The 19,080-nt window shown below is 33.2% G+C and overlaps 1 protein-coding gene across 1 annotated transcript in view; it reads right to left on the bottom strand.

Annotated features, from left to right (window-relative positions):
* The window catches only part of SLC4A10 (solute carrier family 4 member 10), a 312,403-nt gene that overhangs the window by 37,519 nt on the left and 255,804 nt on the right, over positions 1-19,080 (bottom strand). The window contains 3 exon segments of the mRNA XM_021075903.1: positions 742-855; positions 2,579-2,740; positions 7,879-7,984. Coding sequence (XP_020931562.1) covers positions 742-855; positions 2,579-2,740; positions 7,879-7,984 — 382 coding nt within the window.

Here is a 19,080-nt window from a genome sequence, read left to right as displayed (position 1 = left end):
TTCAACTCCAAAAGATTGGCTTAAAAATATGTGTTCTCAAACAATACTTATATTAAATAAAGGCATATTAATATTTACTGTTCATGACTGGCAAATTTATTTAATTTACAAATATGACATTGACAACTGTGTATAACTCTTATCTTAGATGTGTGTTCAGACTACCATATAAAGCAAAAGACAAAAAAACAAACAAAAAAAACCCTTGGCCACATCAGGGGCTCAGGGAAGGGTGCTAAACATGGCTGGTGCCTGAGATGAGTCCCAAAGGAATTCATTTTGACAATTCTTTGAGGAACTCCCCAGTTCTGTTTGACAAGTGAGAAAACTGAGGTTGAGAGATTAAGTAACCTGCCCAAGGTCACAAAGTTAGTAATACGGTCAGAACTCTATTCCAGACTAATTTCATCTGTTTTTTCCAAGTCGTAGTCAATGTGCAATTATACATCAAGAAAATGCATTTCCCTTATTTTCAAAATGCATCCTTATCTTTTAGGAATGTAGATATTCCCAATAGAATAATTAACAGGAAAATTTTTGAAGTGGCCTCTAGTTTTCTATTTTTGTGATTTCTTTTATTTTTAAAATATTAGCCATGCTGTGGGCATTTTATTGACTGTTCTGTTAACCTGTATTCTTTATATTTTCATGAAACTCCCAAGTACTGGTGTTATAACCATCATCTGAATAAAGATTAGACCTACAGAGATGGAGAGATAGTAAATGCTATGATAACTTCACCTTGAAAACACTTGGTACTTGTAGTTTTGGAGACGGGATCCCAATGGCATAATCAATTAAAACCATACACAGAATTGTAAGAAAAACAGCAAAGTCACTCACTATGGATCGAACCTAAAAATAATGAAAACACTTGTCACTTGAAGGAACTATAAATAGTGAGGAATACTCAGGAACATAATCTAGAATCACACTTTATAAACACTTTATGACATAATATCATAACTTTATATTTTATGCATACTATAATATTAACATTAACTCTGTCAAAACCCAAGTATATATTTGGGTATCTCTGTCATTTAGAAGAATACACACTCAGTTTTTCCAGAATGAGGCATTATGGAATAGCTACAATGGGCATTGTGCTTTTTTAGTATTTATTTAAAATCTAAGTTTATTATGGGAATCTTTAATGATACCACTACTCCAGTGGTGCTGATTAAAATCTAAGTTTATTATGAACTCAAGTGTGTGAATATTTAGAACACAGAGTAAGGTTGCATGGCTAGATTTGGCTGAATTCTAGTCTTTTTTCTCACACAGGTAACATTTTAATATGATAAACCTGAAATAACATAAAATAAAATTATTTATTTTTATTTGAAGAAGCATATTTTATTAGTTTATCTGAGATATATGTATGGCAGTAGGTGATATGCACAAGAGAGTGGACAAATTTATTCTGTGTAAGCCAGTTTTTAAAGTCATTTCTCATTTATAAAGCTGTCTTCGAGCAAAAATCCTTAAAAAATAATCAACAAGATCGGGCTTTTATTAGGATGCCTTTATGAGACACACACGAACACATACAAAATTCAGGAGTTATTACAAAAAATAATTTTGCATTAATCAAATTAAGCCTTTGGGGAAAAGAAATGAATCTTCCCAATTTGCTGTACACTTAAAACTAAGACAACAATGTAAGTCAAACTATACTCCAATAAAATTTTAAAGAAGAAAAAAGAAATGGATCTTCCATCTTAGGGAGGGAAGTGGCAACAAAAACAGAAGTTTTATCTCAAAGAAACAGTCTTAAAACATTTTCCCAGAATGGAATTTTCATCACAATCTTTAGCTCATCCCTTAAAATGAATTTTTTTATTCTTTTCTTTCTTTTTTCTCTCTCTTTTCTTTCTTTCTTTCTTTCTTTCTTTCTTTCTTTCTTTCTTTCTTTCTCTTTCTTTCTTTCTTTCTTTCTTTCTTTCTTTCTTTCTTTCTCTCTTTCTTTCTCTCTTTCTTTCTCTCTTTCCTTTTCTTTCTTTTTTGGCTGAGTCAGGCCTCATAGGTGTTACTTTGCAGTGTTAAATATTGAACTAAGCTGTTTCTCTGTTTACTTTCCTTTCCAAATATGCAGATGCAAACATGGTGGGTTAGGGGGAGGTACTGACACTTTAAAAATGAGAAAGAGATAGTGTTCCAATGAGTCTTGCAGGAGCTTTCCCAATTACAGAATGTAACAGTGGCTCCTATGAAGTGTCTGTCAGGCTGGAATAGTTCCCACTCTTCACTGGGCAAGAAAGTGACAATCAGTAATGCAGTGTGCACTTTTGAGTTCCAAAAGTGAAAGCAGGGAAAGTGGGAGTTTATTTCTGGGATTTGAAGTTAGGAGATAAGCCTGGAGGGAAGATGCACTCCCAGCACCTATATCACAAAATCCTTTCTCTTTACTTCCCCCACCACCTGCTCCTAACCTGGCAGCTCAATCACACAAAAACCTTTTACTGGCTCCTTTAATGATAACAGTAGCTCTTTCTTTTGTCCTAAAACATGTATGACTCCATAACATGCTTCATGTTGGTTGACATTTTAGTCAGGAAAATTGTAGTCTAAGTACCTTGGTTGGAAAATAGCGACTAGTCTTGAACTGCTTCAGGGTGGCTGACAGAGTAACTGTGGAAAAGAACAGGATCACTGACCAAAATAGAACATCTGGAACATATGGGTGCTCATGGCCACAGGCTCGTCCAACATACTCTCCATGCAGTGACTTGCATTCCTGCCAGAGGAAGTTAAACAAATAGAGCTTTAAAGTTTAAAAAAAAAAAAAGAACACATATCTTTCATAAAATTCACATTTTGGATCAACTGCAGCTGAGCTGCTGAAATTGTTCAATTATGGCTCCTATTTGAGGAGGCAGGGAACAATATGAACCACTTCTAAAATTCTTGCCTTTTTCCAATTAAATTTAAATCTATAGAACTAATTGCTTTATCAATCACTTTAATTAATTTTCATATCAATCCTATAAAATAAGTAGTTATCATTATTTCTATTTCAGGTCTGAGGAAACTGAGGTGGAGAGAAGTGAAGTGATTTCCTATGGCCTCACCACTGCCAGGTGGCAGCAAAGTTGTGATACAAACATGATGCCTATGGTGGGAATACTATGGCATATTAAAGAAGAACAATGATTTTGTAGATTTAGTTAGTCCAAAAACTCCCGAGAAAGGTGAGGAAAGCAACAACAAAAAAAAAACTATGATATATCATTATTGGAATGAAATTGGGAGTCAAAGATGGAGCTCAAATTTAAATTACAGAATAAAAGGGAAAAAGTTGCTATGGGAGAAGGCAAAGTTCATATTTACTAGGTCTTCATGGTCTTTTTTTTTTTTTTTTTTTCCTGGTATATACTTTATAAATCCATGAAGGATTATTTCTAATTGCTGCCTTAGCCATGAGGTGGCAGCAAAGTCAAAAAAATTCCTTTCTTGGAGAACGAACTGGGCATTTTAGACATTAATATTTTGAAATAAAAACTTTCTTTTAAACTCATTTTGGTTTCTACTATTTTATTTTAAAGCTTAGTATTCTATTTTTTTAATTCAAAACAGATAAAAGAATAGTTTAAGTTATCCAGTGACCTCGTTAATATTGTGGACCTGAACAAAAATTGAATTGTGCCATGGTACAGAAATTTCTTAGAGAAAAATATGGGCTAATGCATTGATCACCAACACAGAGACTGCCCAACGAATAAAGCCACAGAACCTAGAGTCCTTGTATAGCAGAAAATAAATAACTTCAATGAGTCTAGACTAAATCACAGATCACTACATTGTTATCCCAAAACAAATTAGTAAAATCTACTTTGGGTGGCTACGACTAAGGCTTGGATTCTTTAGAAAAATTGTTAGTATACTTCATAATTATATAAAACAATTATGTTCCCTTTTCTAATATAATGAAAATATTGCTTGCTAGCTAAAGATGAATTCCAATTATCAATATTAAGTTAATACAGAGCATAATAACTTGGCTAATTGAAAAACCAAAGAAAAATCCCCTAGGGCTTAATTATAGATTTAGTTTTCCTTCTCTCAAATCTCTGTTAAAATTAAGAAGCAAAAACAAACAAACAAAAAAAAACCAAAAAAACAAAAAACCAACCCTGAATTTTTTTAGTCTCTTCTCTTTCTCCTTTACCAGAGATGCTAGTAAAGCAATTATTAAGCAAAGTCATGGTTAAGAAGAATGACCAAATACAAAGAGAAGCTAGAAACTCCTTTGTAAACACATTGTCTGATAGATTTGTGATCATCTTCAGTCTTTTGTGCAGATGTAAAAGTCTTCCAAGTCTTGAACTTGGCTGGGTAGTAGTCTCAATTCTTAAAAACATTTAAAGAGTCATTTTACCGTCTTTTAAGCTATAATAAATTGCCAATAGCTTGCCTTGCTACTTTAATTCAAAGCAAATTTGAAAAGCATATTTATTTTTTTCTTCCTTTTGGTGGGGACAGTGTGTTATTTAAAAAGGAAAATTTGTGAACTACTAAATTCTACATTTATTTTCTGGTTTATACTAACTGTACCCCCACCGCCCCCCCATACATACACACCAAGTCCTGAGATTTGGAAGTGAAAACTAAATCTAAATTCTGTTCTCTTATTTTGAGTCTCACATATGGTTTCACTTAGAAAAATGAAAAAAATGCTTGTTGACAAACTCGTTTCTACTAATTATTCTTCAACACGTTCTAAGTTTCAACAATTTTATAAGTTGGTAAAAATTGTTTGATAAAATAAGAAATTAAATTTGGCGTTAGTGTCCTGCCCCTTATTTATGTATAAGCTAAATATGTAATTCTGGCAACGAAACAATTCTTAACCAATTGCTAGTTAATTGCTTGTGAATATTTTAAACCTTGCCTAGGAATTCCTAAGGCAAATGACAGATTTTGAGATATTGCTAAAAATATATATAAACATAGAAACCTAAGTATTCTAGCTTGCTATAAAACACTTGAATTAAGCATTATTCACAATAGCCAAGATGTGGAAATAATCTAAATGTCTGTCAATGGACGCCTGGATTAAGAAAATGTAGTATAAATATATAATGAAATATCATTCACCCTTAAAGAAGAGGGAAATTCAATCACTGTAACATGGATGAACCTGGAGGACATTATGCTAAATGAAATAAGCCAGAGAAAGACAAATACTGTTTGATTTAATTTACATATGGAATCTAAAAAAAAATCAAACTCAGAAGCAGAGAGTGGAATGATGATTACAAATGGCTGGGGATAGAGGAAAATTGGGAAATATTGGTTGAAGAGCAAAGGTTCAGTTATGCAGAATGAATGAATTATGAAGCTCTAATGTATAACATGGTGACTATGGTTAATAACACTGAATTAAATTGAAATTTGCTGAGAGTAGATCTTAAGTGTTCTCAAAAAAAAAGGTAACTAGGTAAAGTGGTAGGTATGTCAATTAGCTTGACTGTGGTAATTATTCACATTGTATACATATATCAAAACATCATGTTGTATCTCTTAAATACATATGATTTTTATTTGTCAATTCTACCTCAGTAAGTCTGGAAAACAAACCAAACTAAAACATTTGCATTAAATGGTAAATTTGTGATTTGTGACTATTTTTCAAAACAATCATTAAATGTTAACTGAACTCTTAACTATACATTCAGTGGTTTAAGAGAATCAGAGAAAGCCTAAGTTCTTTGCCCTTGCTGAGTTAGTAAGATATAAATTATAATTCATGAGATAAGCAACAATTCAATTAAAAAGCTATCAAGTGAGTAACACACAAAGTAAATATTATATCACATTTTTATAATAGTAGTTATAATAGCCATGAGCCCAGAGCATTAGTAATAAAATGCTTTTGGTGCTAGTGATGATTATGCTTAGAAAAAAACCAAAACTAGTATAACAATTAAGAAAGAAAAAAATTATGGCCTTCATTGGCTTAAAAACTGTAAGCTCTTTTATGCAGCATTGCCTTTGGTGATAAAGGCTATTTCTGGTCAAGATTAGCAATTATCCATTGCAAAAACTGCTTTTAACTAATAAGAAATAATATGAAAATTTCTGCCATAATGTTAGCACCTAGTACAGAACTTTAAAAAAAAAAGTGCTAGATTTGCTTTGATTGCAAAATATTTTTCACTGTACTCTGCTTGACTCTAAAACTTCCAATATTTAAAATTAACTCATGGCTAGCTAGATCATTGTGCTTTGAGTCTTTTAGAAAGTTATTATTCAGGATTTGCTATTACATAGATGAATATTATTATTTAACATTGAATTATTCAAGAAACTAAAACACAAAGAGTAGATTATCACGTTAAATAATTTAGAGATGACATTATTGGGTTACTCCATTGTAGGGGACACTGAGATGAGGGATAAAAGCAAGGGTCTCTTTAGACACAAAATCTTTATTGTTTACAAAGTCAGAATATAAATGGAAGTTGCACTGCTGAATGTATCGACAATGATCCCATGTCTAAATTCTGAACAACTAATAGCATTTTTTCTTGTTGAGCTCATCATTTCTTTTACTGGTCAATTTAAATGGCTCTCTGAAAGGAATTAGTCTGGTAAGGTTATTTTTTTTCCTAGGGAAAAATAAAACAGAGTAAACATTAACTATACAGAAGAAAACAACAAAAGTGATTTAAGGCTTATATTTTATTTTTCTAAAGGCAAAGGTTTATTTTAGAGCAAATGACTAGGGTAAGAAGAAAGGTAGTAAAATATAGGTCAGGATAGAATTTTAAACAGACAGTAACTAATTTGATTTTGATTTTGAAAGAAAATATTTAATGAGAAAAATTGAGAAAATAGGCAATAGGTCAAGTGATCTTACAAGAATCATGTTTAGAGTTTTATAATATTTGTACAACAAACAAGATTTCTATGTGTCCCTAATTGGCTCACTTACTAAAATGTGTTTCTCATAAAATGAGCAAGAAATCATAGTTTTATGCTGATGATGATAATGGGATTTGAACTTACACAGGTAGATAAAGTGGCAAAAGCTTTGGATTGTAATGTTGTAACTGGGAAGAATAGAAAAGAAACAAGGATGACTCATATTTTGATACTTATGAAAAGCAGAACAATTTTTATTTTACCAACTATGAGATTTTATTGACCAGAAGCAAAGGATGAAAATGTAGACAAAAAACAGGTGCACAAATATTACAAGAGAATTAGAAGAATTGAGAAAGGCAGCTATGGGGGGAAAAAAGCTATGGCAAAAAAAAAAAGGAAAGTCAAAACAAATTTTTAAAGGTATAAGATTACTTTGATAGGTGAATATCTATTACCATTCCCTTTCTTGAATGGAAGATAAGGAGGAACGGAAGTAAGAAACTTTCCTGAGGGAGGTGGCAGAATTTTGTTAAGAAAAGTGACTTTTCCCAAAGAGTTCAATATTTACACTAAAATATTAACAAACATCCCCTCCCCCTCAACATATTCTGAACAGCTGGAGCAGTATTACAGAATAAAGTAAATGCATTCTGGGTTCATTACACAGAAGAGCAACTTAATTCTGCCATATGGTTTCATTTAGGTCAACACCACTCTTATTTATTGTGCTTTCAGTTAATGCAGTCACATTATGCCATATATGTGTGCTTTTAGAGTAACTCAGGACTATTAACTACTGGAAAAGCTTAATAATGAAAGCAAACCCCAGTTTATTTATGAACACTTGAAATGGGTAAAATCAAAGTTAAGACAAAACTATCACTTTTATAACAGTATGTATTGAAAACAATTTACCTTAGTTGCAATAATTCATTTAAAGTGTCAATAAAAGCCTTTCTAGTAATAAGATTCAAGATATAATTTATTTTTCAATATTTCACTTACCGACACAGTTAGATTCTCCCAAATTATATTAGAGACAGAAATATTGGACTCCCTCCATTCCTTCAATGTATCATTGCTAGGATTATGTGGTTCCACACAGTTACACCTGCAAAGGCAAAACAGTGCCAGTTGTGAACTAAGTGTCTTTTTATCACCATACTTAAAACAAATGTGTAATGGGTCTTTCTTTCCCAGTTACACCCTTTCTCCATCTGAGAGATAAGTAGTTAGGTCATCCTAAATTCCAAAACACTATTTTCAGACACCAGGATAGATATGTTGCTCTATACATTCTATAAAATTTCCTAAAATGGAAGATTATTCCCTCTCTGTCCCAGTCAGAAGAAATTTTTTAAAGTGAGAACACAGGGCTTTGGGGCCAAGATGCTTTCCAGACCTTACAATAACCATTTGTCCCTAAATTATAAGTCAGGTGGAAGAAATGAAACATCTAAACCATTATTATAATCTACTTATTTTAATTAATATTGTACAATCATATCAATTAAAATTAGAGCTATGATCACATTCTAAAGATTATTTAGAATTTTCCTCTGTATTTTGAAATTAAAGGATGAAGCAAGAACCCTAGGAATTCAGGATATACTACTCTTTGTGATGAGTGATAGTCCTATTAAAAATCAAACTAACAGAGTTCCCATGTGGCTCAGAAAGTTAAGGATCTGGCATTGTTGTTACTATGGCATGGGTTCAATCTCTGGCTGGCCCAGGAACTTCTACATCCATAAGCTTTTTTCTTTTGGGTGTGGCCAAAAACATCAATATGCAAAAGTTTTTTGAATAGCTATGATATATAAGGTAACCTGAAGAACACTGAGTGAGGTAAGAGCAGAGAGAATAGGAAAGAGTTGGGAGTAGTGCTATTATTATGTAATAAATAATAGCTTTTGATCTCGGATTCTTATAAGTAAATGAGAAGACACACCAAAGATAATTCACAAATTAATGGTCTACGATAACTTCAGTTTGCAAACAGTTTGTTTCCAAAAATTCATTCATAAATCTATTGTTTGCTGCTCAGAGAGCATTTTATAAAAATGGTGGTTGGGCTGCCAGATTAACCCACATATACTACATAACTTGAAAATCAGTTGGACTGATGTTTTCATGATATCAACTAAACTGTAGAACTTAACTACAACTTCTACATTATTTCTATAGGAAAATACTTTACAGTTTCTACTTGATAAATCCCTCTGCCTAAACAACAGTCCCTCTTCTGTCTTCTACATCAGGAATTTTAGTCTGTTCTTTAGCACCATTCATTCAATCTTCAAAGTATACAAAGTATCTATTATTATAAAACACTCTACTTGACTTGAACAATACAGACATACAATTTCCTGCCCTCAGTAAGGGAGGTTAGAGTATTCCCTTCCTGGGCTCACCTGGGGCTGGGCCTCTAAAAGAACAGAGGATTCCAATGAGAAAGTTAGTGATGAGGATTTTAAAGGAATGTGACTTGGAAGCATTAGCTACTATGAGCAACTGCAGTGACCTCCATGGTATTAGAGGGAAGAGCTATGGCAAAATGGGAACAAAGTTCCCTGAGATGCAGTAATAGCCATTCATTAATTAAATTTATACAAATATTTATGTTCTAAATCCTATATTGGCTATATATAATCATAGAACATAGGCTTTTGTGTCAGAAAGATCTGTCTTTTACTGGTTTTATAGCAATGGGCAAATTATTTAAGCACTCTAAATCTTTGTTTCTTCATAAGAAAAATGAGTTCTAAAATGCTCACCTAGGGAGTTCTCATTGTGGCACAATGGAAGCAAACCCAACTAGTATCCATGAGGATGCAGGTTTGATCCCTGGCCTTGCTCAGTGGGTTAAGGATTTGGCGTTGATGTGAGCTGTGGTGTAGGTTGCAGATGTGGCTTGGATCCAGCATTGCTGTGGCTGTGGTGTAGGCTGGCAATGGTAGCTCTGATTTGACCCCTAGCCTGGGAACTTCCAAGTGCCATGGCTGCAGGCCTGAAAAAAGGAATGCTTACCTAGTAGAGCTATGTAATAAATAGCATGAAGAGTAAATAACATGATATATATTAAGTATCTGGTATACATTTAGGAAGTTTTGGAATTGTAGCTGCTATCAGCATGATTATCATCATTATTTTCTGGTTCATTTTTCAGTTTTTCATAAAGTGTTATAAAACAGTTAACTTTGAATTGATGTAATACAAGGAAAAAAACTAGGCTTTCTCTAACATGCTAATACACTTTTCATTTTGCCTCCAATGCTTTAAAAATAATTAAATCCTGATCAGCTTTAAAATAGTTTTTCTACTATTACTAAGAATCTATCAAAAGAAAGAAAATTCCTGCTTAATTTTGACTCTGTGTCATTAGATCATTAGGCAAATATAGTAAAGATAATATAAGAATAGAGAGAGAAGGAAATCGTGTTTAAAAATAGCAAAAATTACTAAAAAATAAATACACTAAAACCACTAAATCACTGAATATTTTCTAAACTTAAGAATCAGATTTAGCTTCTGGCTTAAGAAAGAAGACTGAACAAACATATTTATTTTCTCTCATTGCCTGGAATTCATTAAGCAAAGGTATAATATACAAAGAAACACAAGGGGAAACATCAACAAAAGAGAGATGCAAACAAATAGAATAAGAAAAGCATACGAAAGCAGACAGTCACATGAAAATATCAAGGTACATGTTTCTTGGTCAAGATTATTCAGCTAGAAAAATCAGAGTCAGAATTTAAATCTAGAAAGCCTACTTCCAATCACTAACTAAAAATATATATATGTACAGATTGCCAATAAGCACTTGAAAAAATGATCAACATCACTGATTATTAGAGAAATGCAAATCAAAACTTCCATGAGATACCACCTCACACCAGTCAGAATGGCCATCATTGATAAGTCTACAAGTAACAAATGCTGGAGAGAGTGTGGAGAAAAGGGAACCCTCCTGCACTGTTGGTGGGAATGCAAGCTGGAACAACCACTATGGAAAACAGTATGGAGGTACTTTAGAAAACTATACATAGAACTACCATAAGACCCAGCAATCCCACTCTTGGGCATATATCGGACAAAACTTTCCTTGAAAAAGACACATGCACCCGCATGTTCATTGCAGCACAATAGCCAAGACATGGAAACAACCCAAATGTCCATCGACATATGGTTGGATCAGGAAGATGTGGTATATATACACAATGGAATACTACTAAGCCATAAAAAAGAACAAAATAATGCCATTTGCAGCAACATGGATGGAACAAGAGACTCTCATACTGAGCAAAGTAAGTCATAAAGAGAAAGACAAATACCATATGATATCACTTGTATCTGGAATCTAATATACGGCACAAAGGAAACTTTCAGCAGAAAAGAAAATTGTGGACTTGGAGAATAGACTTGTGGTTGCCAAGGGGGAGGGGGAGGGAGTGGGATGGATTGGGAGCTTGGGGTTAACAGATGCAGACTGTTGCCTTTGGAATGGATAAGCAATGAGATTCTGCTGTGTAGCACTGAGAACTATGTCTAGTCACTTGTTATAGAGTATGATAATGTGAAAAAAAAGAATGTATACATATATATATATAACTGGGTCACCATGCTGTACAGTAGAAAATTGACAGAACACAGTAAGCCAGCTATAATGGAAAAAGATAAAAATCATTATATAAAAAAATTCTAAAAAATAAAAAAAATTTTTAAAAGAAACATTAGTATAATCAAAAGAGGGATTGGGTTATTGATTTGAACTCCAATTCAGATATTATTTAGGAAGACTATATCTGAAATGAAAGATAGGCTTCTGTCTTTCTGGAAATAGAGAAACTTTGGCTCATTTCTTTCAAAAAAAAAAAAGGAGCTATAGGGAAATAAATAATTTTTCATGACATAATAATTCTATTTTTTTCATTTAATCAGACATAATTCTTTTTCCTTTTCTTTAACTCTCTGAACCCTAAACAGCAGTGGTAAAAAATAATTTACTCATAGCTAACTAATTTGAAAAACTAAGTATGTAATTTTTTCATAGCATAAATGACTTGATACTTTGCACTCTGCTAATTTGGAAAAAACACATAAGGTTGCAAAAAATTAATGAAGAGCATTTAAATAGATTTCTTGAAGTTTTTCTCATTGTCTGTATCTATAGCAAATTTATCACAAAACATAGACACTATTTCAGTGGGGTTTATATTATACACGGATATGCTCTTTCCTTATATATAATACTGTGGTGGGAAAGACACGGAGATAAGGTTCATAAAACATGGATTTTGCTTCCATCTCAAGCACTTAGGAACCAGAAAAGCTCAAATTGGTGGCTTAACTCCTCTGTAAGTTAGTTGCCTCATGTATTAAATGGTTATACTAATATTAGATTGAAATGTATGAAACTGTCAGTATTTGCCTGCTTTTGACCAACAAAAAAACCGACAATTTTTTATGGTTCAAAATACTGCTCTGTCTTATACTGTTAGTGCATGAATAAAATGTTTTAGACATTTTGGAATAGTTATATATAAATATATCTCCTTTCAACTGAAGTAAAGGATGGATCTAGCCTGTCCAGTAAAATCTCAAAGAGGGTCTGGACTAAATGACTTACTCAACAAATAAATAGAGTAACAGATGGAGCTGAAAATATGAGAATTAGTTTAGAGTTTGACTACACAAGAGTTGATTCCAGAAATCCTTCCCCAAATGCTAAATACTTCTTTTCCATAAAATGGCATCAGACTTATATCTCAGCAGTACCATCAATATTATGAGGCAAAATTATTTTGAACTTAGAGGTTTATATTGAGCCAAACATCAAATCAAATATAAGGAAGAATAGGAAAAAAAGTTTATTTTTTGTAGATTTTATTTTCTCTTGCATGCATTCTTAATTAGAAAACAAACTTTTAACTATAAAAAGAAAAAAAAAAGGATGATATGGGATGAAGGAAATAGTGTTTCCAACCTGGGAAAGCAATGAAAAACTCTCAAAATGACAAATGTATGTAGAGCTCAAGAACAAATCAGGAAAGTGACATCACAGGATGGCTGAACAGAAAGCCTCAGGCCCCTTTTTCCCCCACAGAAGCATCAATTTAACATGAATATATCGACCAAAATACTGCAGTGAGAATTCCAGAATCCAGTTAAGATGCTACAGTACCCAAGTGCAAAGCTGTGAACAGCTTCATTCAAGGGGGTAAGAAGAGCAGTTTCACTTTAACTGCATCAGCTCCTTCTCTAAGTTGGCATAGCTCAGCAGTAATAGAGAATACCCTTGCTCACAATTTTTATACTGGGGGCAAAGAGAAAAGTAGAGGCTGCATCTGACATTTCAGATCTTCAGAGGACTACTAAGTAACTCGTATCTGTCTTGTCTCATTCAGAGCACTGTCAGAACCATTACAGTTTGGATGCCTGGGAGCCACTGAGAAAAAAAGAAGAGTGAAGAAAGTGGCTTTCAGGGACTAGGGTGGCTCAGTGAATTAGATGTAGGAGAAAAATCTGAGGCTTCTTCCTCTGAAAGGAGTATGAGGAGCATATGTCTGGTGTTCAAGCTTTTCAGAAGACTGCTCAAGACCTGGTCTGTCTCACCTGACTCATCTCTATCGCCTGAATCAGAGTACTGATGGGGAGTCAGCATATGATGGATATCTGGAAGTCTCTGAGAACAAAGGATGGCAGGTAAGCTTGCTGTTGTACTACCAGTGAATTTACAGTGTCACAGATTGACATCAGAAGAATAAAAAATTATTAGCTCCTGTCGGTGGGGGGGGACCCAGCAACCCTATGTAACTGAGAAATCTCACACACAGCCTCAAAGAATTTGCATCCCTTTCCCTCCAAGAAAAGTTTATAGAGGTGCATAGAATCTCTAATCAAGCTGATTAGTAAGGATCTTCTGCTGTACAAAAAGCCAGTCCATAAAGACTAGGAGAAGTGGCTGTTATTTTAAATGTGCCAATCCCCAAACAAAGTTAAGGGACACATGAAGAAACAGGAAAACAAGGTCCATAAAAGGAATAAAACAAATCAAAAACATATCTTAAAGAAAAGGAAGTATATAAAGAATCAAAATAACCATCATAAAGATATTCTATGAGCTCAAGAAAATGATGAATAAACAAAATGAGAATACCAACATAAAGATTAGAAAATATTAAAAAGAACCAAAGGAATTTTGGAGCTAAATAATACAATAATTGAAGTAAAAAATTCAGTAGAATGGTTCACCATCAGACTCAGTCAGGCAGGAGAAAGGATAAGTGAACTTGAGGACAAGTTACTTGAAGTTATCCAGTCAGAAGAATAAAATGAAAAAAGAATGAGAAAGAGTGAGGAAAACCTGAGGAACATATTGAATACCATTAGCAAACAATTATATGCATCAGTTCCAGTAGAAGAAGAAAGAAAAAGGGAGAGAAAATTTATTGAAAGAAATAGTGGCCCCTCGGAGTTCCCATCATGGGGCAGTGGTTAAGGAATCCGACTAGGAACCATGAGGTTGCGGGTTCAATCCCTGGCCTCGCTCAGTGGGTTAAGGATCTGGCATTGCCATGAGCTGTGGTATAAGTTGCAGATGCAGCTTAGATCCCTCATTGCTGTGGCTCTGGCATAGGTCGGTGGCTACAGCTCTGATTAGATCCCTAACCTGGGAATCTCCATATGCCACGGGAGTGGCCCTAGAAAAGGTAAAAAGATAAAAAAGAAAAAAAAATAGTGGCCCCTAAATTTCCCAAAACTGGAGAAAGAAATGACATCCATAATTAAGAATTTTTAAGAATTCCAACCACAGTGAATCCAAAGAAATCCACACTAAGACACATCATAGTCAAATTGTCAAAACTCAAATATGCAGAGAAAATTTCAACAGTAGCAAGAGAAAAGTGAATCTCACTGTGTAAGAGAAGTTCCATAAGACTATCAGTGGATTTTTCAGCAGGAACTCAACAGGCCAGAAGGCAGTGGGATGATATATTCAAAGTGGAAAAAACTGCCAACCAAGAATACTATATCTAGCAAAAAAGGGATACTTCTAAATGAAGGAGAAATAAAACTTTCCTAGACTAAAAAAAAAAAAAGCTGAGAGAATTCATCACCACTAGACCTGCCTTACAAGAAATGTTAAAGGGAATCCTTCAAGTTCAAACAAAAGGATGCTGGAGAGCAACACAAAAGCATATGGAAATATAAAGCTTGTTAATAATTGTAAGTATACAGACAAATACAAAATACTGTATGGTAGTACATACCTCATTTTAATTCTGGTATAGAAATTGAAGAACTAAAGTATTACTATAAAATATGTTAAAGGATACGCATTATAAAAGGATGTAATTGTTGACATCAGTAACATAAAATGTTTAAGGGGGAGGAAGTAAAAGTGAAGAGTATTTGCATATACTTGAAGTTAAGTTTTTATCAGCTTAAAACAGATTGTTATAACTACAAGATGTTTTATATAAGCCTTATGGTAACCATAAGGGAACTACCTTTTTGTGTAGAGCATATACAAAAGAAAATAAGAAAGGAATCAAAACACATCACTACACCCCCCAAAATCAACAAAACACAAAGTAAGAAAGAGTGGGAGGGGACAAAAGTGCTACAAGACAGATAGAAAATAATGAACAAAATGGCAACAGTAAGTTCTTCCCTGTCAATAATTACTTAAGTGTAAATAGATTCAACTTTTCAATCAAAAGACATACAGTGGCTAAATGAATTTTAAGAAAAGATCCAACTGTATGCTGTCTAGAAGAGATTTTTGATTTAAGAACACACATAGAATGAAAGTTAAAATATAGAAAAAATATTATATGCAAATTGTAACCAAAAGAGCAGGGGCCAAGGTGGGCCATAATCATTTAAGATGAAAGAAACTTTAAGTCAAAAAACTGTCAGGTGAGACAAAGAAGGACATTATATAATGATAAAAGTGTCAATTAACTAGGAAGATATAAAAATTAAAGATATATGCACCTAACCCAACATATGAAGGAAATATGACAGAATTGAAAGGAAAGATATATAGTAACAAAATAATATTAGATTTTAATACCTCACTTTATATAATGGATAGAGTCCAAATGGAAGAATGAATAAAGAAATAGAGGACTTTAACATTACAGACCAAATGACCCTAGTAGCTAAACAGAACATTTCACCTAACAACAGCAGAATACACAGTGTTCTCAAACACACACAAAACATTCTCCATAAGGGATAGCATGTTAGGTCACAAAACTAGTCCCCCAAAATTTAATAAGACTGAAATCATACTAAGTATATTTTCCAACCACAGTGCAATGAAACTAGAAATCAATAACAGAAGGAAAACAAAAAAAAATTCACAAATACATGGAAAAATAAAAACACATCCTTGGAAACAACCCAAATGTCCATCAACAAATGATTGGATTAGGAAGATGTGGTATATATACACAATGGAATACCACTCAGCCATAAAAAAGAACAAAATAATGCCATTTGCAGCAACATGGATGAACTAGAGACTCTCATACTGAGTCAAGTCAGTCAGAAAGACAAAGACAAATACCATATGATGTCACTTATATCTGGAATCTAATATATGTCACAAAGGAGTCTTTCCACAGTAAAGAAAATCATGGACTTGGAGAATATACTTGTGATTGCCAAGGGGGAGGTGTAGAGAGGGGGATGGATTGGGAGCTTGGGGTTAGTAGACGCAAACTATTGCTTTTGGAATGGATTAGCATGAGATCCTGCTGGTAGCACTGGGAACTATGTCTAGTCACTTATGATGGAGCATGATAATAGAATAAAAAAGAATGTATACATGTGTGTGTAACCAGGTCACCATGCTGTACAGTAGAAAAAATAATTATGTTGGGGAAATAACAATTTAAAAAATTATTAAATATAATAAATTAAAAAAAGAGAAAAAAAAAACCCACATCCTTGAACAACCAGTGGGTCAAAGAAGAAGTCAAAATGGAAATTAGAAAATATCCTGAAACAAATGCAAATGAAAAAAGCATAATAAAACTTAGAGGATGCAGCAAAAGCAGTACAAAGAGGGAAGTTTATAGCAATAACTGCCTACATTAAAATGAAAAAAAGTCTCAAATAAACAACCCAACTTTAAACCACAAAGAACTGGAAAAATAAAAAAACAAACTAAGCCCAAAGTTAGCAGAAGGAAGGAAATAATCAGAGCAGAAATAAATGAAACAGAGACTAGAAAAACAATAGTAGATATCAATGAAACTGAGTTGGTTTTTTTAACCATTTGTATTTTTTAATTTTTATTTATAATTATTATTTTCTTTTTAGGGCTGCACCTGTGGCATATGGAAGTTCCCAGGCGAGAGGTCGAATTGAAACAGCAATGCAAGACCCAAGCTGCATCTGTGACCTATGGTGCAGCTCATGGCATGCCAGATCCTTAACCCACTGAGCAGAGCCGGGGATCAAACCCACATCTTCATGGATGCTAGGTGGATTCATTACTACTGAGCCAAGATGGAACTCCTGGGTTGGTTTTTTGAAAAAAATCAACAAAATTGACAAACCCTTAGCTAGACTAAGAAAAAAAATAGAGAAGACTTGAAATTAGAAATGAAAGTAGAGACATCACAATTGATGCTACAGAAATTGAAAGGATCATAAGAGATTACTATGTGCAATTTCAAGCCAACAAACTGGATAGTTCAGGAGAAGTGGATAAATTCCTAGAAACATGCAATTTACTAAGACTGAATCATGAAGAAAGAGAAATTCTGAACAGACCTATAACTAGTAAGGAGACTGAATCAGTAATCAAAAATCTCCCAACAAAGAAAAGCCCATGACCAGATGGTTTCACTGGCAAATTCTACCACACATTTAAAGAAGAACTGATGCCAATCCTTCTCAAACTCTTCCAAAAAACTAAGAGGAGGGAACACTTCCAAATTCATTTTATGAAGCAGAATTACCCTGATACCAATACCAGAAAAAGACATCAAAAGAAAACTAAAAAACAATATTTTAATGAATATAGATGCAAAAATCCTCAACAAAATATTAGCAAACTAAATTCAACAGTACATTAAAAGGATCATACATCATAACCAAGTGGAATTTATCCCCAGAACACAAGAATGGTTCAACGTATGAATACTGAATCATTGAGATAAACAAAATTAATAGAATAAAGGATCAACTCAATAGATGCCCAAAAAGCATTTGTCAACTTCAGCACCTTTTCCTGATAAAAAAAAAAACAGTCATCAACCTAGGAATAAAAGGGAATTATCTCAACATAATAAAAGCCATATATGACAAGCCCACAGCTAACATCATAATCAATGGGGAAAAACCAAAAGCTTTTCCTCTTAGATAAAGAACAAGACAAGGATGCCCACTCCTATCATTTCAGTTCGAAATAGCACTGGAAGTCCTAGCTGGAGCAATTAGGTTAAAAAAATCCAAATTGGAAAAGAAGAAGTAAAATTATCTCTACTTGCAGATGACATAATCCAATATGTAAAAAACTTTAAAGATTTCACACATTAAAAAACTGTTAGAATAAATGAATTAAGTGAAGTAGTAAGATAAAAATCAACACAAAAAAACTCAGTTGAGTTTCTATAAACTAACAATGCACAATCTAAAAAGGAGATTAATAAAAATGTAAAACAGCATAAACAAGAATAAAATACTTAGAGAAGTAAACTTAAAATATTTAAAAGACTTGTACACTTAAAACCACAAGACATTATTGAAATAAATTAAAGAGGATACAAATAAATGGAAACATAAATGTTTTCTTGAATTGGAAGACTTAATATTATTAAAATGCTCATATTACTGAAAGTTATCCACAAAGGCAATGAAATCACTATAAAAATCCCAATGGCATTTTTTTATAGAAATAGAAAAAATAATTATGAAATTCATGTGGAACAAAGTAAGGATCCTGAATAGTCAAAAATTTTTGAGAAAAAAAGAATAAAGTTGGAAGCCTCACACTTCCTAATTTCAAAATATATTACACAGCTAGAGTAATGAAAAAAACCACATGGTACTGGAATAAAGACAGACATAAACCAATAGAACAGAATAAAGAGCCTAGAAATAAGCCCTCACCTATGCAGTCAAATGATCTTTGAAAAGAATGGCAAAGCTACACAATGGGGAAATGTTGACGTCTCTTCA

This window comes from Sus scrofa, chromosome 15 (assembly GCF_000003025.6).
Source record: "Sus scrofa isolate TJ Tabasco breed Duroc chromosome 15, Sscrofa11.1, whole genome shotgun sequence".
Taxonomy (NCBI): Eukaryota; Metazoa; Chordata; class Mammalia; order Artiodactyla; family Suidae; genus Sus; species Sus scrofa.
Note: the sequence above shows the minus strand (reverse complement) of the source record. Positions and strands in the feature narration are given on the sequence as shown.